This window comes from Dermacentor albipictus, chromosome 7, assembly GCF_038994185.2.
Source record: "Dermacentor albipictus isolate Rhodes 1998 colony chromosome 7, USDA_Dalb.pri_finalv2, whole genome shotgun sequence".
NCBI classification, from domain to species: Eukaryota; Metazoa; Arthropoda; class Arachnida; order Ixodida; family Ixodidae; genus Dermacentor; species Dermacentor albipictus.
Window position 1 is genome coordinate 79,575,581 of NC_091827.1, and position 23,599 is coordinate 79,599,179.

The window sequence follows — 23,599 nt, forward strand, 5'->3', positions numbered from 1 at the left end:
TGCAGTGCAAGCACCGGTAACAAGTCACGGGCGCAATGCGTTTTGTTTTCAGATGTGTTTCAATGGGCAGCGCGAGGAAATTTCTGCAGGAATTTTCTGGTTTTTGCTCCTCTTATCGGGCGAATGAAGTATATGTGCGCCCATTTCAATGAGAATGCCCTTTCTCTATCATTGTATGCCAGAGTGAGCTGAGCAACAAATCCCACGGGGTTTCGGCCTGTTTTAAAGTAGTCGCCACAGCGCTGCCACCCCCCCCCTCCCCCCCCAGGCCCTTACGACCAAACTGTACGGCAAAATACTTTGCGCTGTCGGTGGGAATAACGTAAAAGCAGCAATATCAAATTGTAGTTTGAAGTTCAAATGTTTGCGCAATATGACTATAGTTAAAGAACCGTGTCACGACCCGTTCAATTGCGAAAGCAAAGCGATCATGTGGTTAAACGAAGAAAACACAGGTTGCACAACCTTGGTATCACTACTGTAACATGGTTAAAAGACCAATAAATTCAGTTACAAGGGCTAGGAATATCTTAACGCAAGCATGCTTGTGCTTGACTGTCAACCTACCTTTTAGAGCAATTTCACCATTTTTCTTGCAATTTTTTTCTGCACTGACTTTCCCGCGCCTTTACGCCATACTTTTTTGTAATTTATTCTTGCTCTTGCATGCTTCTTTGTCATCGTACTACCTACAACTTCGCGCAATTTGGGCGAGCTATGTGGCAGTCCACTCAAACCAGCTCGGAACACACGGGAAGCACGCAAAAAGAACCAAGCCAGCTTTTGAAAGCTGCTGCCGCAAGCGGACACCACTTCATCTTAATTCTCCTCGGACGACATGCCCTGCGAAGAAATTGGAGACGGTCTGACCAACCTCACCATCGTCCACAGTTCTTCTCAGGAATGGTACAGGCTGATTAGCTGATCTACAGAGACCAATGTCGGCATGACAAAGCTTTTGTCAAAGGTAGCAAATGTACACGCGTTACCACATACTGAGTGACGCAAGTTGCTCCGACGTTCGGGTTCAAATCTTGTTCCCGGGGCACACTGCAACCCGATGCTCTACACATTCAACCACGGGCTACCCAGTGACCAAGGTGGGCGGGAAAACTTAGATATTTACACAGACAGTTGGAGCTCGTAAAGTACGCGACGTACCGTAAGAATGTTAACGCGTTAAAACACTTTTGATGAGAAAGGAAGTACTGTGACATTGAATAGACACAGCTGATTGTGGATGGAGCTGCTATCTATAGAAACGGTGGGCTAGCATACCCTTGAATGCTCTAGCTGAAAAATAAATCTCATACGTGAATAGTGCAGCATATAACGTTTTTGGAGATCCTTGGTTCCGGTGTTTTATCTTTATCTAGGACAGTTTCCCACGTAATGGCTCCTAATAATATGGCGATTTTGAGAAGTAAAACCACTAAACTTATTTTAGTTTTAAAATCTTTCCATTGTCAAATGCATGCCATCGTATTCTTGCGCTTGGCGGAAATGTGCCCATGAATATTTCTCTACGCACCTTTGAAATTTTAAGTCTCTGCTTTTCTGCGGCCGTATTATCTATCATTCGTCCGGTTCGGCGCCATAATCAATTCTATATGCACTATCAACAATTCAGTGCTTGTATCTTGCAGTATCTTGCGGATAAGGGCTTCCTAAGTCGATTGAATCTATATTACGTTCTGGTGGAATCGAAACGAATAGGTATTCTCGAGACAATTATTCGGAAGTACGCTGAAGCAATTTCTACACACGCTACGAATTCCATTTGATTACGGAACTTGTATTAAGAAAACTACAAGGCGAATTATTTTCCAATGTCACACAATTATGGCATTGTGCTAAATTTAGAAAGTGACGCTTTGCGAAAACAACATAATTACGACGCGATGGAATCACACAATAGCTAGACGTCAGCACAATCCACACGTATAAATAATGCAAGCTCTTATGATACGCACAGTAAAATACAATATTTTGCGACATCCCTCAATATTCTCCACTACTATAAACCTTGCCTATTGTAAGTTGTGTACGCTGCCATTTGCTACGTACGGAATCTCCTAGAAGCATCACGTTAAGCGGCCATGACTGCAACGGTCACCGCTAAAGTTTTCAGTAACTGTTGCCCCACACAAGAGAGAGTGCTTTCAATGATGGCTCCACAAATTCACCACAATACAAACAATTCTTGTTCCCTGAGGACCCCTCGATGCCTGCAGTGGCAAAGGAAAAAAAGAAAAAGAAGGAAAGATCACATAAGCTGAAAGTTATGCAAAAAGAAGTGTGATGCACGAATCGATAGCTTTGAAGTATAATGATCGCTAACATACAAAAAAGCTTTTACATATATGGTACATACGATTATCGAAGTTACAGAGTAGGATGAGCTACTAACATTTACCCATTCATTTTTGTGCATTTGTTAGACAGGTCGAAACTCTTTGTTTACGGGGGGAGGGGCGGAGGCGGTGCAAAACACGCATAGAAATTATAATACGGATCCAACACTATGGTGTGCTTTGTATTGTCATCGTGGTTTGGGCAGCGTATCACTCCGAATCTAGTTTAGAATGTGACACGGGCGGAGAATTTTGGAGGCGGACACGTTCCGTAATGGCAAACAGCCATGGTCGCCTAACTTCTGAAGGAAAGTTTCGCTCAGGGACAAAATCTTTGACCGACTACGTCCGGCGATATTATCACACGTGTGCGAACTTGCGTGGTTTGGCCCTGCAAGCGTGTGCCTAGATGGGCCAAAAGGTTTTGCAAATTTTGTTGATAGCGCACATTGAAAAGCACTACAAACGTTACAAGTCCTTATGGGCCGAGTCACGCCAGACCGTACGAATGTAATTGTATTACCAGACTCCACGGTAGAGAATTCTAGCTTTGCGTGATGCGTGATACGTTAGCTTAACGTACGATCCCTGCCTACGTGGCAGTTTACCGTGATTACCTAACCACAGGGTTGCACTCACCCCTCCACTGACCGAATGCTTCGATGTGAATTTACTTGATTCCTGCCATCCTTAATGACGAAAAAATCCTTAACGGTAACATGCCTATTACCTAATCCAATCATTTGCTTGGGAAACATATTCACAATGTTTTGTCCACATTGTCGAGAATAGTAGCTTAGTGCGGCGGTGCTGAGAGAGTCGACTACGGCCTCAAATAGAGTTTTCATTTTTATGTAGAGATGGCATCAGCAAATTAGTGTTGGTGATGCTTGAAGAAAACAAACCGCATAAAAGGGAAGTTCTTCTCAGCTTTACAAATTTTAGCCCACAGCCATCCATGGTATATGGTAACGGAATGCTTACAAGTTGATGTGTTTGCACTTCTAGCACAGTTCCGCAGAGTGGTTTCTGGCTATGAATTTGACAAGATAATTTGAAAGCATCCCTTTATTGGCCTCTTTCACCACGCTGTTTTGCGCAATGGCCAATCGTGCAAATATTGTGACCAAACGTGACCCGAGGCCTCAGCAAGTGTAAACTAGCATAACCTGACAAACCTCTAGAGCATCCTAGTTCTATCTAGAATCTGTACTATCGCAGAACTTTATTTGCGTGCTTCCTTTGCTTTTGAAGGTCTCGCTTTCGCTGTGTGATCAGAACCACGGCAGCCTGCAAGCAGCGTGGAAAAATGTACACTGTGCCCAAAATTATCAAAGCGGTGCTTTCGATACCTTTTTGCTCATATTATTAACTTCGTTTATATTGCGAGGGGGGCCGAGTAGGTCCTGGAAGCAAGGTGTGCTTGAGAGGTACATGTTTAAGCGTAATAACAGAGTTAGTTTGCTGAATGCGGTCAATAACATACGACATAAGAAAAGTAGAGGAAACTTACAACAGCAGAAGTCCAAAAGCATTCTTGTTGTATGGTAACAAGGTGCGTTATATCCCGGGCACCAACACGAGCTTGATGTTCATGCAAAACGTCATATGACTGAGGAGCGTGCTGACTGCGTTGGAGGCAGGCTCAGAATAGGTGCTGATCGCAGCATGAACGTCTTTGATATGCGGCGAAGCATGGCTGTCAATTAAGGACAGTGGATGCACTGTCGTAAACAAGAAGTTGCTCCTCTCTGACTGTTGAGAACGAGCACTCAGGAGTGTGCGTAATAATTTTCACCCGAAAGGTGATGCTGAACTGGTCGACACGCAGCAAAGATTGGCCTAGCTTGTTAGCATCCAGGTGCTCAAAAAGAAAAGCTACTTGGCGTCAACACGTAATAGCTAGCATCAACTGAAGTGAAACATTTTATTCTCGGTTCAAGCCACTAGTTTCAGAAACATTTCACGAGGGAACATTTCAGTTCACTGCGTACTGTTTGCGATGAGTATAACTTGGGTGGACATGCCAACACTGTCGAAGCGACGTACGTTTATGCTGAGACAGTTGTTGACCAGTGGAAATGCGTCAAACTTTGTCTTCTGCTCTATACTTACAGTGCAAGCTATCTCACTACAGGTGCTGGAGCTAGGTGGCGCAGGCCTTTCATTGGATGACATAGTCCCTTGTAATCATTTTTGTGGTATACACCTGGTACACTTACACGATGGAAAGGGCACATGACACCACAAAAGGGGTAGAAAAAAAAGAGAAGCACAGGGACGGCCGCACTTAAAAAGTGGCAGATTCATCCGACATCCCACCCCAACCTCTGACGTCCGGCTATTGCTTTGCTCGATTTCCACTTCCGAAACGGTATGTACCCTATTAACAGGTTGAGTTCAGTCATTGAAATTGTAAATTTAATTATTTCTGCCAGCACGATGTTAATTCATATTTAAAACAGCGCCAAAAAACACGGACAAGGGCGGACACAGGACGAGCGATAGCCTTACAGCGCTCGTCCTGTGTCTTCCCTTGTCCGTGTTTTTTGGCGCTGTTTTAAATATGAATGATCCGTACCAACTAGCTCGCACCCAAACCCTTCCGATAATAATTACCTGGGTTCTCAGTCGCGCGTACTTTCCTAATATGTCTCCAAGAAAGCACAGTCTAGTGGTCAAATTGAAGTACGGCGCTCCCTCAAAGAAAAAGACAAATACTCATCTGAATCTCACGTGATGCTTGCATACCTCTTTCATAACAGAGCCAGCAGAGATTTCATAGCATTAGAGCTTACGTCAAGGGGCTCAACAGAAAGTTTCCTGAAATACTGCGAGCTTGTGTATGCAGCAATGAAAGGCGGGAATGCTTGTACACCCATTGTTTTTTGCCTGTGTAACGTTGCGTGCCAGTCGCTTCCGTATACACAGAAAGTGGGGAGGTTGAGTGAGGGGCCGAGACTACACTTCCTGCTTAGGCACTGTCTTCTTGAAGCAACCGCTTACAATAGTCTAAAACGAGGGCAACCGCACCGCTTTCGCCATTCTCACTTTTGATGCCGACACACGTCTCCCTTATTACTAACCTGCAGTGGCATTAGATAGCAAGGCGCTAATATTTGCGAGACAGAAACAGTTTGTCGCACAATGTTATTGTCGTTACACTATTTTCTTTGCTAATGTGATATATTTAGCTGCTTTATTGCTCAAATACGTCTAAAATTTCTAACAGCCATGCTTTTATATGAAAATAAAGAATATATTGGTGTTCTAATAGACTAATGAAGTGCTCGCGTTCCACCGCCATTTTTGTTCACAACAAAGCGCTCCCCTCGAGTACCAATTAAAACGCCACAGACCTTGTGAAAACAAACGGCAAAAGTTTTTTTTCGAGGACGAGTGAGTTAATCAGAAACACGAACACAGGGTGAACTAGCTGAAAATATAATTAGCGGTAGCAACTGTTTAGACAGGGTACTTTATTTTGCTGCCAATTTTGTGATGCCTATTGAGGAAGGAAAAAGAAAACAAGCTCAGCTTGATCAGCACAGTCAGGAACCCTTTGGTTCCCGTGTATCCGTGAACAGTGGTAGGATGACACCATAAAAGAAGCATGAAAGAAGCAGTTAAACGTATAGCCATGCAGGCGAACAAGCAGTTTTTTATACCATGCCTAGATCCTGAAGGCGAATTGCACGTTTCTGCGTGCCAATAAGGGGCACATCAAATTTCAAGTTGTTATTCTTGGTGGGACAGCCGTTTGCAGCAAGTTTTTTTATGCAATGTGTGATGCCAGTCAGAAGAACTTACAGGATTAATCGCCGATAACGTTTCTGCCATTTTAGATTCATCACTGGAGCTTTGTCACCTGAGTGGTCTTACATGGTGTAAGAATATTGCTCAATAACACTTTGACTAAGACCAATCGAACTGTGTGACGAAAGCAGGCTACAAAGCTTTCACTTTTTTCATAATTAGGTAGCGGTACCACACTGTGATAACAAATAAAGAAAAAGAGCATAAAAATTACAATTGATGATCAACCGTTTAAAAACTATTGTATTATTAACTTGAGTAGGATATTGTGCAAGCATGTTTTATCCAGTTCTCGGAGAAAAACAGAAGGAAAGAATATTCGTTCTATTTCAATGCAAATACTAGGAGCTGTCAAGCTAAAGATTTTTCTTTGTATGAAGAAAAAAAATATAAATAACAGTGAACATTCTGTTATGCTTCGGGGGGCTGTGTTTTGGCATGATTATCTTTGGCTAGTACATCAGGACGAGAAATTCAAAGGCATTGTTGCTCTGCGCACCTGCATAAACTCCTTTAAAAGGGGTATAAAGTCTTGTTCACGCATAGAACACAATCGCTTTGATCTGCAGCAACTTCGATTGAAGTTAGTGTGTAGTGTTGAATCTTTACTTTTCCCGCAGCTAAATGGCGCCACCTAAGCAACTCCTAGCATCACTTATATGTGCTGCCCTGATGACATACTTGAAATGTCAAATCCACTTCAATTTCCCAAACACACCTGACATCACTAAGGCAAGTTGAGCTTCATTTGATTCACTATATCAATTTTCCATATCTTGTAGAAATAAGCCATCTGAGTTAGCTTGATAATATACTTCTTGAAGTATTATATGCCATAGGTGAGAGGCCTTCATGATAACAGCCACGCAATAAATGAGCCACAGCTATTTGTGGTTAATATAGGTACAAGCGCACCGCGGTCTGGTTCTAGGCAGCTACGCTGGTTCGAGACGCATGGAAGGACACCCACTAATTGGGAGGTTAGTGGCACGCGGTCGCCAGACTCCTTTTAGGGCGCAGCCTTTATACACCCGTCCTTGCGGCGAACGTCGGCGTTGTCCCTCACCGTCCTCCTGAGCGAACTAGAGCAGCAAAGGGATAAAAGAGCGGGCCATGTCCTAAAGAGAATTGCAGACGACGCAGTAAATTTGCTTTTTGCAAGTATTGTACGACAGTTTATGCCATCCTTTAACGTGCCGACGCTTCGAGCACGCGAAAAGCCGACGCATCGTTCAGTGATTAGACGACATTTAATCACCGTGGCTACTTCCTCCTGCTTCGATTTGCCAACGTTTCGTCAGCCCTCAAGTACACTCACCATAACAGATATCGTCAGTCGGGAACTGGATGCTCTAGTTCGAGGGATACGTTACTCTTGACCGCTAGATAATGACAAGATGACCGTATCATTTATTCAGTCTGTCGTAAGACAAGAGATTGCCAACAAAGGTGCCCCCCCGTCAAGAAAGCACCCACCTGCTGTAGCTACAGCTGCATGGAGGTTGCGGCACCCAGCAAAGCGTTATTGAAATCCAGCTGAACGCCGAACGTAATACGACCGGTCCACATGTTTCACGTGCTTTTACGTCGCCCACATATCTCCGTACTACCGCCACCAGTGGCACGTATCTCTACGTCAAAATGTCACTTTTGATCGCAGTTCGGTATATATCCCACGAGGCCAATTTTATGCTCGCTGCGATCCTCCAAGTGGTGATGTGCTCGCTACGTCGCATAATACCAGCCGTTTGCTCTGGCATCAAGCTCGGCAGTCGCGCTCACCACCATGTCGACGTTCGCCTTCTCCATCGTACCGCCGTTGCAACTAGGAAAGCTAGATAATGCAGCGTCCGGAGGTGACGCTGAATTGACGACCAGGATCGAACATTCTTTCTTGGCTCCGGCTCCTTGATGCAACCGTATCAAAACTTGGATTATTGATATGTTCATAACCGCTCTAATAGACACAGGTGTCCACATGTCTTTCAGGAGCTCTGCCCGCTGCTCACGGCTTAAGAAAGCGCTCACACCTCCCGCCTCCCTTGCCGCTCGAGTTGTCAATGACAACACAACTGCCGTACTCGTCCTATGTACTGCCCGTATTAACATCGCTGGCCGTGTTACCTCTATCGTCTTTGCCGTCATCGACCACCGCGCTCATGATCTTATTTTTGGTGTTGACTTCGACATTGTACTCTGCGATTATCGGCTGAATCGCCACTGTGAGTGCTCCACGAATGATGGGAAAGACGCGGGAAGGACTCACTTGTGATCGAGTACGTACCTAAGCTACTAGAATGCTCAAGGAAGTTGAACAAGGGAGAAGAGGGCATGTCTAAAGGCAAGCAAAGGTCTAGGGTGTATGAGGACCGAACAGCCAAGACCCATCGATGTGAAGTGCACTACATTAATGCTTCTGCGGCTATTGCAGAAAAACAAGCTCGAAGTGGAGTGGGAACGACCTGCAAATATGGTTCAGAAACGGTCTTACACAAACTACGTCCCAAGCCTGTCTGTATTGCGGAACATACAGCATGTTTGTCACAGCAACCTGCTTAAGCCTTACAAGGAAAGGAACGCAACTGTACACATGATGATAAAAGTTCACGAAGAGATTCTGGTAGAGCTTCTGGGAGCTCGTGTCAGTCACTAAGGTGAGACTGGGGACTACTAATTGCGGTATTAGTCTCTAAAGCACAGCTGTAGCCTGAACAAATGACATAGTTGCAGGAAACCCTGCAAGAATGTCAGAACCTATCTGTAGAAAGGCCAGGAAGGACATCGCTTCTTACACAGGACATCGAACTCACTTCTTCACAGCGGGTACATTAAAAGGGTTATCAAGTGTCACCGCGCCAACGTCAGACTATGGATGCGGAAGTAAAAAAACATGTCGACTCTATGTGTGATCGAGCGTTAAGAGAGCAATTATGCCTCACCTTTGATCTTACTTGTGGAGCCGGGCAGAGATCTGCGTCCTGGCGTAGATCACAGCAGTTTAAACGTGATCAATAAAACGAGATTTATCCTGTACTAAATGCCAAAGAGTGCATCAAGAAAGTTAGAAGTGCACAATAATTTCTACCCTCGATTTAGTTCGACGCCACTGGCAGGTTCCGCTGACAGATCGGGCTAGCAGTCCGCTTTTATATCTGGATCTGGCGATCATGCAGAGATAATGAAAGTGGTGGTGCAAAACAAGTTGATTCTATGTGTCACCGAGCGCTGTGACAGCGATTACACGTCACCTTTGGCCTTACTTGAGGTGCCCCGCAATGATCCGCGTCCTCGCGTAGATTACAGCAGGGTAAACGTGATCACTAAAGGCGAGATTCATCCTATACTAAACATGGAGTAGGGCATCAAGAAAGTCGGAAGCGCACAAATAATTTCTACCCTGGACCTTGTTCAAGGTTACTCGCAGGTTGCGCTAATAGAGCGGGCTAGCTGATATTCCGCCTTCGTATCTAAGATTCGGAACGTTCCGCCCTACGGTTCTTAGCTTTGCTTTGAAAAATGCAGCGCAAGGTTTTTCAAGAATTCTGCAGAAAATATTGCGAGGACAAGAAGAGTTCACCTTTCCTTACATAGATGTTGTCGCGATGTATTCTGCATCCTGTTCAGAGCCCATGAAACAGCTGCGGGCAGTGCTGGCCTGCTTTCGTGAAGCTGCCTTAACCGTCAAGGCACCGAAATGCCAAATGGCGAAAGCGCAAGTTGCCTATCTCGGTCACGCAATCGCACAGGGCCATCACCGTCCCTCTGAGCTAAATGTGGCCACGATAAGAGATTTCCCGCCGTCACGCACAAAGACCGACCTCCCATCTTTCTTAGGGGTCGACGGGTACTTTTAGTGGAACATCCCTAGGTATTCTGAAATACCTTGCGCTCTGACTGATTCTCTTCGGAAAGCTGAGTCTCAGAGTGTCCTCTGAGACGAAAAAAAAGAAACCAACTTTTAACAACCTGAAGAGAGTAATGACGAGTTAGCCTTTGATATGATCGCCGGACAACGCAAGGAGATTTGTGGTTGAATGCGATGCGAGTGAGCGAGACATGGGCGTCGTACTATGCCAAAAAGAATAGAGCGGGGAGGAGCACCCTGTCCTCTACAGAAGTCGGAAACTCAGCATCCGAAAACAGGCGTACAGCTCTACTAAGAAAGAGCGCTTATCTCTCGTGTAGGCTGTTCAAAAATTGTCTTCATGTCTTTGGGGCTCGAGGATCGTCATCAAAACGCACTATTGCCCTCTCAGATGGTCGTAGACGTCCTCCGAAAATGGCCGTCTCCTACACTGGAGTCTCGTATTACAGCAATATTCTTTTGACATACGCTAAAAGAAGGGCAATCTCAATGGCAAAACTAATAGCTTGAGTCGAAGCCCCTGTATCGATAATCAGCCTCAGATGTCTCCCAATGCCCACGTTATTTTTCCTAACGTAGCATTGGAACGGTCTCATTTTGGTTGGTGCAGCTGCGTTGAGTGATGTCATATGCAGTGTATGACAGTGTTATGTATTTAGTGCTACTGCAAGCTTTGTAAAACTGTCACTTTACGGAGAGAAATAAATCTGGCGAAACTCATCGACAACTTGTCTCGAACTTGTTGGCTAAGTGGCTGCGCCTCGGTGTGGTCCTGTCAACGCGTGATATAAACGAAAAACAGCTGCAAGCCTTTCTGAGGCATTTAGACTGGGACCAAGACGCTGAGCGGCGTAGGAAAACATCCACAGTGTTTTGTCCTCCAAAGCGCTATGCTACAACCGACTAAAACTGCAAACACCAACCTGGATCATTCCTGTGGCCAGCGGATGTCATCCTCTGCCCATCAGGTTTTACTGCGGCAACGGTGCAGTAAGTCAAGGTTCACTCTGTGTGACGACGAAGGAAAGGAAGGCAAAGCACCTGAGAGTCGACAGGCGTAATCGTCAGGCTCCTCGACATCAAAGACCTGTCTTCCGGGTGTGTGACGGGATTATGTACCTGTGCAAATCATATTCTCCTTTGTCCTATGCTCAGTCCTTCTCCGCCAGAGACTGTTTTTCTACAAATTCCCATGTGTTGGTTGCCCAGTGTGTTGACGCAACGTCACCTACGCTGCCCACGTATACAACAGTGCGTGGGTTCTTTCCGTGTTCTTCTGCGTGAAGTGCCAGGGAGTGGTCTTTTCCTGTTTTCATCTGTCTATACTGAGCAGTGTGCTGACCAAGCCCTCTACCAGGAAGCAAGAGAGAATGCAGCTGCTCTGGTGGTGTAGAGCATAGAAAGGCAAGTGAGTCGCCACGGACACATCTTCTCTGCCCATGTGGGCCGGAGTAAGAACTCAGGACTTTTCTGTACTTCTTGTTTTGAAGCGCCCTGCTCAGCCGGAACGATGTATTAACCTTCTGATATTTTTTTTATATCGCCTCTGTTGCCTGCCGGACCCTGCCCGATGATCAATGTAGTTCGAGCTCCAAGCACACGCTGTTTGAGGTCGCTGAAACCCCGTCGCCACAGCAACTGGTACTAGCTTGTAACAATAGTGGCAGCCACAACAGCTTCGAAAGCTTGCTGAATTTTTCTTCGCGCAGCTCTGACAGGTAAACATCGTGCACTTTGGAAAAATAGGGAAAATAAATATGCGTTGCAACTATGCTAACTGAAAATTTCTGCTTGTCGTTCTAGTACTCAAAATTTATCCAGTCACTATAGGTGCAAAGAAGCATTTTACGAGCTCTGCAGTTAATTTTAATTATGCCTTAATATTGAGATATGTAGTGTTATACAGCTTAAAAGTTAAGGCAAGCTGATGTACAAGTACAGTAATTCTTGTTTTTGTTCATGAAGTTGCTCTAAAACTTTGGTTGAGAGTCGAACACCAGCGTGCTTGCGTTAAGATATTTCAGGCACTTGTAACTGTTATCTATTGCTCTTTCAACCATGTTACAGTAGTCACAGTTAGGTTGTGCAATGTGTGTTTCCCAAGTTCAATACCATGATGACCTTGCTTTGTCACTTGAAGGTGTCATGACGTGGTCCTATAACTATTATCATATTGCGCGAACATTTGAACTTGCAACTTCTATTGGAAATTCTGCCTTTAAGCTACTCCTACCGACACCACCAACTATTTTGCCATAAATTTTGCGACGTGATGACCTAAGGGGCAGTTCTGTGGCGACTTCTTTGAAACAGTCCGAAAGCTAATTGGGCTTGTTGCTCAGCTCACTCTGGCACAAAATGATGGAGCAAGGGCTTTGCCATTGAACTGTGCCCACATATGCTTCATTCGAGCAATAAAATCAGCAGAAACCAGGGGCCGTATAACGTAAAACTTTTCCGATATGTTTTTATTCCAATCTGCTGACGTGAAATTTGCGTAACCGCCGACGCAAGCATCGGGCGGTCACCCGCAGGGTTGTCTGAACAGACCAATCAAATGCTCCCCTTGTTCATAGGCGGTAACTTTTGTTTGCTTGAAAAACGAATACCATTGCCTGCAGTGAGCGGTTTGTGTTATCTAATTGGCTCACAAGAGGCGAGCAACATGCTGAACTAGGGAGGGATTCAATGGGGCCGAGCCAGTGCACTGAAAAATCGACAACCGGATGAAGAGCGTGGTGCCGGCTTCTGCGATTGGTCCGCTTTCACTTACTTTGCTTGCGGTGGCTCGTCGACAATCGCGGCGGCATACTACGGAAGCTTAAGAATGACGCTAAAACGGATTCTCAGCAAAGGAGAGTTGGTAGAACGACATCGTAAACGTGCTGAAAGTGCCCGAAAACGTTGCACGGCCACGCAAAAAGGTTTATTACATGCAAATAAACCCATGCACTCCAGCAGGCGCGAGTAGCCAGTGCCTGAGCTATCGGCGGCGGCCATCTTTTATTCCTTTCCGAACGGGGCAGCCTGCTCCTATTCAGTGGAAAATTCAGTTTTGTTCGGCATATTAATGCATCTTTATCGCGTACGCGTCACTTTGACGTGGTAAGTTTTTGCGGTTTTGTGACGTCGCGTGAGAGGCAGGTTAAGTGGGTACAGCCCGAAAACTTTTGACCAATAGCCGAGGGCTTATGGCAAAAAGGCGTCGAATCAGAAATAACTATTTTTGTTTTGCTCGGTCAAATTATGCATATTCATCATGTGCACGTCATATCAGATGGGGAGCTATCGCAGTTTTCGTGACGTTGCGTGACAGACGGGTGAAGTGGGGGTGGTCAAAAAACGTTTTTGACCAATCGCGGTAGGCTGATTGCAGAATTGGAATAGACAAGTTTGGAATAGTTTTACGTTCTAGCGCCCCAGGTCATTCCTGTAGAAATATCCTCGCGCTGCCCATTTAGACACACGTGAAAAGAAAACGCACTGCGCCCACGATGTGTTATCGGTACTTGCAGTGCACAAAAGTATATCCTTCTAGATTGAATTACATTACTCGAAAGATGTCAGTGCTTAGGTGAGATTCATTTTGTCACGAGTTAGTGTTGCAGAGTGCTGAATGGTAAAATTGAGAAAAATATTCAAATATAAATATATATATTCAAATATAAAAATATAATATTGAAATATAATTTTTCCGCCAATTGCGGAAAAATTTTTACACCTTGGTATGGATGTCTATGGTTTAAGATGCCATGTAAAATTCAAGCTAGGAAATTTGGTGCAAAGGTCCCCCAATGTTGTATTTGTACAATGTACATCCTTGCAGGCACATGTGGGAATTAAAGCGGGAAAGTAAAAAAAAATATGAATCCAAATGTAGGGTGGGAGGCTATGCCATGTCGTGTGAAATGCAAACACATTTTCTTTTATTGATGCAAAACAGTGAAACTGTCCCTTCATCAAAATGCTGGATCCGGTTATATGGGCAAGGGAAAGACGGTACATAAATTTCCATTGTCTGTGATACCACGCCACGAGTGCGCTTCGACGGAGCCGGTCTAGCGAAACGGAACAGCTGCTGCTGCGCTAATGCCTGAGTCGCCGCATAAGTGTAGATGTCATCGCGTGATGCCACGTCGCCTTCGTTGCGGCTGTCGGAAGCCTTTGTTATCTGGATTGCCCGCGGATGAGGAAGGAATTCACGATTCTAAAACGCATGGTGCGCGACAATTCGACGCATCGAGAGGCTGCTACCGCTGTTCGGCGACGTCGGCATCGACACCGAAAACGTTCAAGAAATTCCGCAACTGAAGATAGGTACACGCCAGCTACAGTCAGAAGGGCTGCCGCATCTCCGCACTGCGCCACCAAGACAGATACAAGCAAATCGAACACAGAGGAGAGCCTCGCCCGTCCTGAAGAATGGCCTGAGCTACCGAGGGCAAACCCCCCTGCTAAGATACCTCAAAACGCACCGACTTCAACGGCTTCTGCCACTGTTGAAGCGACGCTGGCTGATGATCTCCAGGTCATCAACATTCTGCGGTCGCTCATGAGTGCCATTCGCGTTATACTTACCAACATGAAGTCTTCGTCTGCGCAAAGCGCACTACAGGTGCTGGACACTTTGGGTCCAGTACTTGCAGCTCTTGGTTAAAATCATGGCTCTCCAGAAGCCGTCGTTTCGTGACGAAGTCCGAAACGCGTCGATATTTCAGTGGAACGCCAGAGGACTGAAGTCACGCATGTCGGACTTTCGACAGTTTGTGTTCACGAATAAGTTCCCAGTCATCGTCATCTGCGAGCCCCTATCAGATAACATCAGACTGTCCGGGTATGAATGTTTCATGTCCGCCACCCACGGAGAATGCAGCAAGATCATCGTATTCATGCGACGTGATCTTACGTATGTCCATCACCCAGTGTCGCCTGACCAAGAAAACCAATACGTCTGTCTGACAGTGAGGAAAGGCAAGCTCACTTTCACATTAATTGGAGCATACATATCGCCCTCAAGTCGGTTGGACTGCGAGAGATTACGGCGAATCACCACAGCGACTCCGCAGCCTTTGGTGATTACTGGAGATTTTAATGCCCACCACCATCTCTGGGGAAGTTCTAAGATAAACTCGAGAGGCAGAAGATTAGTGTCATTTGCCTCCGAACAAGAACTATGCTTGTTAAATGATGGAAGCCCCACCTTTCTACGTGGAACTGCCTACTGTAGCTGCCTGGACCTGACCTTTGTTTCACGCTCCTTCACTAGAAAGGTCAGGTGGTTTCCGGATATTGAAACGCGGGGAAGTGACCACCTACCCACTTATCTTAGGGTTGAAGGGTTGACGGACTCCAGGTTAGCCGCCGTCACACAATGCATCGACTGGCCAATGTTCAAGTCAATTGTCGAAGACGGCTGTCGTGATGACTTGGCCACTAGCCTAGAGGACATCATAAAAGGTGCCCTAGAGGCTGCGAAACATTCACTTCTGAGAACGTCCACACGCACCGAATACGACATTGAGCTAGAGAAGCTTCGTGCAATTCGTCGTCGTGCAGAGCGAAGATACAGGCGCACGAAGTCCGTAAATGACTTGAGGTTGGCCAGAAGAACTCAAAAGAAAATTCAGCGTCGCATGGACAAACTTGCATCACAAAGATGGAAATCATTCTGCGAATCTTTGGATCCACGAAAACCATTGTCTCACATATGGAGAACTGTTCGTGGTCTCCGTGGAACCCCTCAGCAGCGCCACCCTTTTAAGTCTTTGGCCCTTCACCAACAATGCAGCGAGATTGACGTAGCGGAAGCTTTCTGCAGGAGGATTGCTGGCGAAACTAGTTGCGCTGGAACATCGACGCTCCGCCACTCACCGATTTCACGCGACTCCCGCATGGATAGTCCTTTCTCCATGCACGAGCTCGAAGCTGCACTGGCCTTGTGCAAGCGTTCATCTTCACCAGGCCCCGACGGTATAACCTACCGTGCCCTGTGTAATCTGGGTGATGAGGCTCGAAAAGTGCTCCTGCTCCTGTTCAACAGCTCCTGGCAGACAGGTACGGTTCCCCAAGAATGGAAGACCAGTCGCATAATTCCACTGCTCAAGCCTGGCAAGTCGCCTGTAGACATTGCATCATACCGACCAATTGCGCTTGCCAGTTGCATCGGAAAACTAATGGAGTGGATGGTTCTAGCACGGCTAGAATGGTACCTCGAACATTACCAGGTATACCCAGATGCAGTGGCCGGTTTCAGGCGGGGCCGTTCTTCCATAGACAACGTTATCGACTTGGTGACGTACGTCGAGCACCAGAAGTCCTGCAAAAGATTATCTGCTGCCCTGTTTCTGGATGTTAAAGGAGCGTACGATAACGTAACGCACGAAGCGATTTTGAACGCGTTAGAGGCAGTAGGACTTGGCGGCAAAGTATATATTTGGATACGTAGCTATCTACATACGAGATCCTTTTTCGTACTTACCGAGGATGGCCCGACCTCCCAGCATTACAGTAACCGTGGGGTGCCTCAGGGCGGAGTACTCAGCCCAACGCTCTTCAGTCTAACACTCATTGGACTCACCGACATCCTGCCAGGCATTGTTAGGCTCTCCATCTATGCCGACGACATTTGCATTTGGACGTCGGCTGTGACGCGACTGCAGCTTCGCGCGCGGCTTCAAAAGTCAGCTACTTTGACATCATCCTACCTTCGAGAACAAGGACTTCATATATCATACGAGAAGTGCGCAGCGGTGGCATTTACCAGGAAATCAATGTCGCCATACGTGATATCCGTCGACAGACACATGATCTCGTACAGCACGAGTCACAGATTTTTAGGGGTGGTCCTTGACAAAAATCTCTCCTGGACTCCTCATGTGAATTATGTGAAAAAACGCCTGACAGGAATTTGCCATATGTTTAAGTTCCTTGCAGGAAAGACCTGGGGAGTGCCAATACACTCTATGCTGCAACTGTACAGGGTCCTCTTTATTGGATTCCTGCGATACAGCCTACCTGTCATGTCCAACACCTGCAGAACTAACCTGAACATAATCCAAAGCATCCAAGCCCAGGCACTCAAGATATGTCTCGGTCTACCGCGGAGTGCGTCAACGACTGAAGTTATTGCAGTGGCTCAAGATTTCACTATTAGAACGCACATTAGCATTGAAACAATGCGTGTGCACCTAAGACACGTCGCCCGGAACCCTACCCACCACCTAGCAAGTCTCCCAGTAGATAGGCCCCACACGACATTCAGTGCGACTGTCTTCGCGCACCGTGCCTCTTTCAGGTCAGGTTACACACCTGCGGCAAGGCCTTCTATTCCTCCATGGTGTATGCGCCGTACTCAAGTGAACCTTACAGTCCCAGGACTTCAGAAAAAGTCGGACTTGCCATCATCAGCGCTCAAGCAACTAACTTTATTTCTCTTGTACGAGAAATACAGCGACTGCACACACGTCTACAGTGATGGATCAACTACATCAACCAGTTCCGGCGGCGCTGTAGTTATACCAGCAATGAGACTAACCAAGCGGTTCAAGACTTCCCATGTCACTACGTCTACAGCTGCAGAGCTCGCGGCTCTCCGCGACGCGCTTCAAGTGATAAATACTGAAAGTCCTAGAAAATCGGCAGTCTTCTGCGATTCCAGGCCGGCCTTGCAATGTGCGCATTCATTTCTCCGACATGGAACTCACGATCAGCTCACGTGCGAAATCGCGGAACTTGTCCATCACTTAAGAGAAAAAGGCCATGATATCTCTTTTCAGTGGATACCAGGTCATTGCGGTATCATTGGTAATGAAGACGCCGATAAGGCAGCTCGGACGTCAAATCAAGAAGACCGCTGCGTCCCCATTCCGCTCTCAAGGACCGACGCCGCGAGACAACTTCGCATTCTGGCACGCACGATCTCCTTAGCAGAGTGGAATAATGTACATACAAGACGCACAAGACTGCACCGACTAAACCCGTCACTTCAACTCAGACCTCCAGCCGGTGTGCACCGGCGTGAAGCGTCTCTTCTGTGTCGGTTATGGCTTGGAGTGGCCTTCACGAATGCCTACTCAGCACTAATTGGAATGGCTGATAGTCCTGCATGTGATGTTTGCGCATGCGAGGAGAACATTGACCACATATTGTGCCATTGTCCTCAATTTCAAGCCCAAAGACAGTATTTGTCCGACACATTGAGGAAACTAGACGATCGTCCTCTGAGTGAACAGACAATATTAGAGCACCGTCCCGACCGATCATCGGCTCAGAAGGCAGTGAAGGCACTTTTGTGTTTTCTCAGAACTTCTGGTTTGCTCGAGCGACTTTAACTGAAGTGCTGTCCGTACGCGTACCTACACCTTCTCTCTCCCTTCTTTCTCTTCCCCTTCTCCCTTCCCCCAGTGTAGGGTAGCCAACCAGACTATTGACTGGTTAACATCCCTGCCTTCCTGTATTATTCTCTCTCTCTTTGTTATCTGCGGGTGCCTTGCTAGCGCGCACTCTCGCCCGCGTTCTAATGCACCTCGCTAAGGTCAAATCGAAGCTAGCCAAGGTAACGCCTCCTACGTATGAGGCCTGAGTTCTATTGTTTACAGCGTCATGCTATGTGGATCAAAATAGCCATTGCCAAGGACGGCGTGACAGAAAGCGGTGACGTCAAAATTATGGGCCCTCACTCCACAGCGTCATCCGCAGCGTCCTCAAGCGGCCAGGATTGTGTCACGCCGTGCTCGGCAACGAATATTTTTACCCATGTAGCATGCCGCCACAAACAATAGAGCGCACACCTTCTATGGAGTAGGCGTTACCATGGCTCGCTTCGATTTGACCTTAGCGAGGCGCAGTTAAAACGCAGGAGAGGGTTTGCGTTTTGCAAGACGCCCGCGGATAACAAACGCTTCAGATGTTAAGAGCGAAGGCGACGTGGAATCGCGGCGATGCCTTCTACACATAGGCAATGGCTCGTAGCGTTAGCGCCGCAGCAGGTGTTCCGTTTCGCCAGATCGGCTGTGCCGAAGCGCGCTGGTGGTGTCGTATGGGAATTTATGTACTGTTTCTCCCTTGTCCAGGCGGCAGGCGCCGGATTTTTCGACAAATGGGCAATTTTATGATTTCGGATCAATGAGATAAAATGCGATTTAATACCTCTTGACATGGCAGAGTCTGCCACCGCAGATTTGAATTCATGTTTTTACACTTACCTGCTTTAACTTCCATATATGCCAGAAAGCATGGGTATCGTAGAAAATACAACACTGGGGGACCTTTGCCCGAAATTTCCTAACAGGAATTGAATGTATCTTGTTAAACCATACACATGCAAAGCAAGTTGCAAATGTTTTTCCACAATTGGCACTGAAGAAAAGTTACATTTGAATTTTTTTCTCAAAATTACCGTTCAGCAATCTGCAACACTAACTCGTGACAAAATGAATCTCACCTAAGCAATGACATATTAGTAATATAAGTCAATCTAGAAGGCTATACTTGTGTGCAGTGCAAGCACTGGTAACCAGTCATGGGGGCAATGACTTTTGTTTTCACATGTGTTTGAATGGGTGGTGCGAGGAAATTTCTGCAGGAATTATCTGGTTTCTGCTACTTTTATCGCGCGAATGAAGAACATGTGGGCCCATTTCAATGACAATGCCCTTGCTCCATCATTGTATGGAAGAGTGAGTTGAGAAACCAATCCAGTGTGGTTTCGGCCGGTTTTCAAGAATTCGCCACAGCGCTGCCCCCCGGGCTCTTACGACACAATCTGTACGGCAAAATAGTTCGTGCTGTCTGTGCGAATAACGTAAAAGCAGCAATATCAAATTGTAGTTGGAAGTTCAAATGTTCGCGCAATATGACTATAGGTAAAAGGTCTTGTCACGACCCGTTCAATTGAGAAAGCAAAGAAATCGTGCTAATAAAAAAAGAAAACACACGTTGCACAACCTAGTTATCACTACTGTAACACGGTTAAAAGAGTGATAGATTCAGTTACATGTGCCAGGAATATGTTAACGTAAGAGTGCTTGTGCTTGACTGTCTACCTACCTTTTAGAGCAATTTCATCATTTTTCTGTAGCTTTCGTTTTTCTGCACTCACTTTCCACCGCCTTAACGCCATACTTTTTGTAATTTCTTCTTGCTCTTGCATGCTTCCTCGTCACCGTACTACCTACAACTTCGCGCAAGACGGGCGAGCTATGTGGCAGTCCACTCGAACCAGCTCGGAACTCACGTGAAGCACGCAAAAAGAACCAAGCCAGCTTTTGAAAGCTGCTGCCGCAAGCGGACACCACTTCATCTTAATTCTCCTCGGACGACATGCCCTGCGAAGAAATTGGAGACGGTCTGACCAACCTCACCATCGTCCACAGTTCCCTTCAGGAGTGGTACATGCTGATTACCAGATCTACAGAGACCCATGTCGGCATGACAAAGCTTTTGTCAAAGGTATCAAATGTACACGCATTACCACATACTGAGTGACGCAAGTTGCTCCGACGTTTGGGTTGAAACCTTGTTTCCGGGGCACTCTGCAGCCCGATGCACTACACATTCGACCACGAGCTACCCAGTGACCAAGGTGGGCGGGAAAACCTATATTTACACACACATTTAGAGCTCGTATAGTGCGTGAAGTACCGTAAGAATGTTAACGCGTGAAAATACTTTTGACGAGAAAGGATGTACTGGGACATTGAATACACACACCTGATTGTGGATGGAGCAGCCATCTGTACAAACGGTGGGCTAGCATGCCCTTGAATAATCTAGCTGAAAAATAAATATCATACTTGACTAGTGCAGCATATAATGTTTTTTGGAAATGCTTGGTTTCAGTGTTTAATCTTTATCTAAGACAGTTTCCCACGAAATGGCTCCTAATAATATGGGGATTTTGACAAGTAAAACCATTAAACTTATTTTATTTTTGGAATCTTTCCATTGTCAAATGCATGCCATCGTGTTCTTGCGCTTGGGGGAAATGTGCCCATGAATACTTCTCTACGCACCTTGGAAATGATATGCCTCTGCTTTTCTGCGCCCGTACTATCTATCATTCGTCCGGTTCGGTACCATAATCAATTCTATATGAACTATCAACAATTCAGTGCTTGTATCTTGCAGTTTTGTATGTTGCAGTACATATATCTTGCAGTATCTTGCGGATAAGGGCTTACTAAGTCGATTGAATGTATGTTGCGTTCTGTTAGAATCGAAACGAATAGGTAGTTTCGAGACAATTATTCTAGAATACGCTGAAGCAATTTTTACACACGCTGCAAATTCCATTTCATTATCGAACTCCTATTAGGAAAATTACAAGACGAATAATTTTCCAATGTCACACAAATATGGTATTGTGCTAAATTTGCAAAGTGACACTTTGCAAAAAAAACAACATAATTATGAGGCGATGGAATCACACAATAGCTTGACGTCTGCACAGTCCGCACGTAGAAATAATGCAAGCTCTTATGATACGCACAGTAAAATACAATATTTTCGACATCACGCAATATTCTCCACTTATATAAGCCTTGCCTATTGTAAGCTGAGTACGCTGCCATTTGCTACGTACGGAATCTTCCAGTAGCACAACGTTAAGCGGCCATGACTGCAACGGTCACCGCAAAGATTTAAGTAAATGTTGCCCCACATAGGAAAGACTGGTTTCAATGATTGCTCCACAAATTCACCACAATACAAACAATTCTTGTTTCTTGAGGACCTCTCACTGCCTGCAGTGGCAAAGGCAAAAAAGAAAAAGATGAAAAATCACATAAGCTGGAAGGTATGCAAAAATAAGTGTAATGCACGAATCGATAGCTTTGAAGTACAATGATCGCTAACATACAAAAAGAGCTTTTACATATATGGTACATACGATTGGCGAAGTTATAGAGTAGGATGAGCTACTAACATTTACCCATTCATTTGTGTGCATTTGTTAGACAGGTCGAAACTCTTTGTTTAGGGGGGCGGGGGGTGCAACATATGCAAAGGAATTATAACACGGTTCCCACACTACAGTGTGCTTTGTATTCCCATCGTAGTTTGGGCAGCGTATCACCCCAAATCTAGTTTAGCATGTTACACGGGCGGAGAATTTTGGAGGCGGACACGTTCCGTAATGGCAAACAGCCATGGTCGCCTAACTTCTGAAGGAAAGTTTTGCTCAGGGACAAAATTTTTGACCGACTACATCCGACGATATTATCACACGTGTTCGAACTTTCGTGGTTTGGCCCTGCAAGCGTGTGCCTAGATGGGCCAGAAGGTTTTGCAAATTTTGTTAATAGCGCACATTGAAAAGCACTACAAACGTTACAAGTCGTTATGGGCCGATCACGCCAGACCGTACGAATGTAATCGTATTACCGGACTCCACGGTAGAGAATTCTAGCTTTGCGTGATGCGTGACACGTTAGCTTAACGTACTATCCCGGACTACCGTGATTACCGTGATTACCTAACCACAGGGTTGCACTCACCCCTCCACTGACCGAATGCTCTGATGTGAATTTTCTTGATTCCTGCCATCCTTAATGAAGAAAAAATTCTTAACGGTTACATGCCTATTACCTAATCCAATCGCTTGCTTAGGAAACGTATTCACAATGTTTTGTCCATATTGTCGAGAATAGTAGCTTAGTGCGGCGATGCTGAGAGAGTCGACTACGGCCTCAAATAGAGTTTTCATTTTTATGTAGAGATGGCACCACCACATTAGTATTGGTGATGCTTGAAGAAAACAAACCGCATAAAAGGGAAGTTCTTGTCGGGTTTACAAATTTTAGCCCACAGCCATGCATGGTATATGGTAACGGAATGCTTACAAGTTGATGTGTTTACACTTCTAGCACAGTTCCGCAGAGTGGTTTCTGGCTATGAATTTGACAAGATAATTTGAAAGCATCTCTTTATTGGCCTCTTTCACCACGCTGTTTTGCGCAATGGCCAATCGTGCAAATACTGCGAGCAAACGTGACCCGAGGCCCCAGCAAGTGTAAACTAGCATAACCTGGCAAACCTCTAGAGTATCCTAGTTCTATCTAGAACCTTTACTATCGCAGAACTTTATTTGCATCCTTCCTTTGCTTTTGAAGATCTCGCTTTCGCTGTGTGATCAGAACCACGGCAGCCTGCAAACAGCGTGGCAAAATGTACACTGTGCGGACAATTATCAAAGTGGTGCTTGCGATGCCTTTTTGCTTGTTATATTAACTTCGTTTATATTGCGAGGGGGGCCGAGTAGGTCCTGGAAGCAAGGTGCGCTTGAGAGGTACATGTTTGAGCGTAATAACAGTTAGTTTGCTGAATGCGGTCAATAACGTACAACATAAGAAAAGTAGAGGCAACTTACAACAGCAGAAGTCCAAGAGCATTCTTGTTGTATGGTAACAAGGTGCGATATAGCCCGGACACCAACACGAGCTTGATGTTCGAAGGAAAAAGTCATAAGACTGAGGCGCGTACTGACTGCGTTGGAGGCAGGCTGAGAATAGGTGCTGATCGCAGCATGAACGTCTTTGATAGGCGGCGAAGCATGCCTGTCAATTAA

General features: G+C 45.8%; 1 protein-coding gene across 1 annotated transcript in view; it reads left to right on the forward strand.

Annotated features, from left to right (window-relative positions):
• Window positions 1-20,020: 20,020 nt before the first annotated feature.
• Window positions 20,021-23,599, forward strand: part of LOC139047517 (uncharacterized) — a 46,134-nt gene continuing 42,555 nt past the window's right edge. The window contains exon 1 of the mRNA XM_070521335.1: window positions 20,021-20,484. Coding sequence (XP_070377436.1) covers window positions 20,356-20,484 — 129 coding nt within the window. The 5' untranslated portion in view covers window positions 20,021-20,355. The remainder of the gene's footprint in view (window positions 20,485-23,599) is intronic.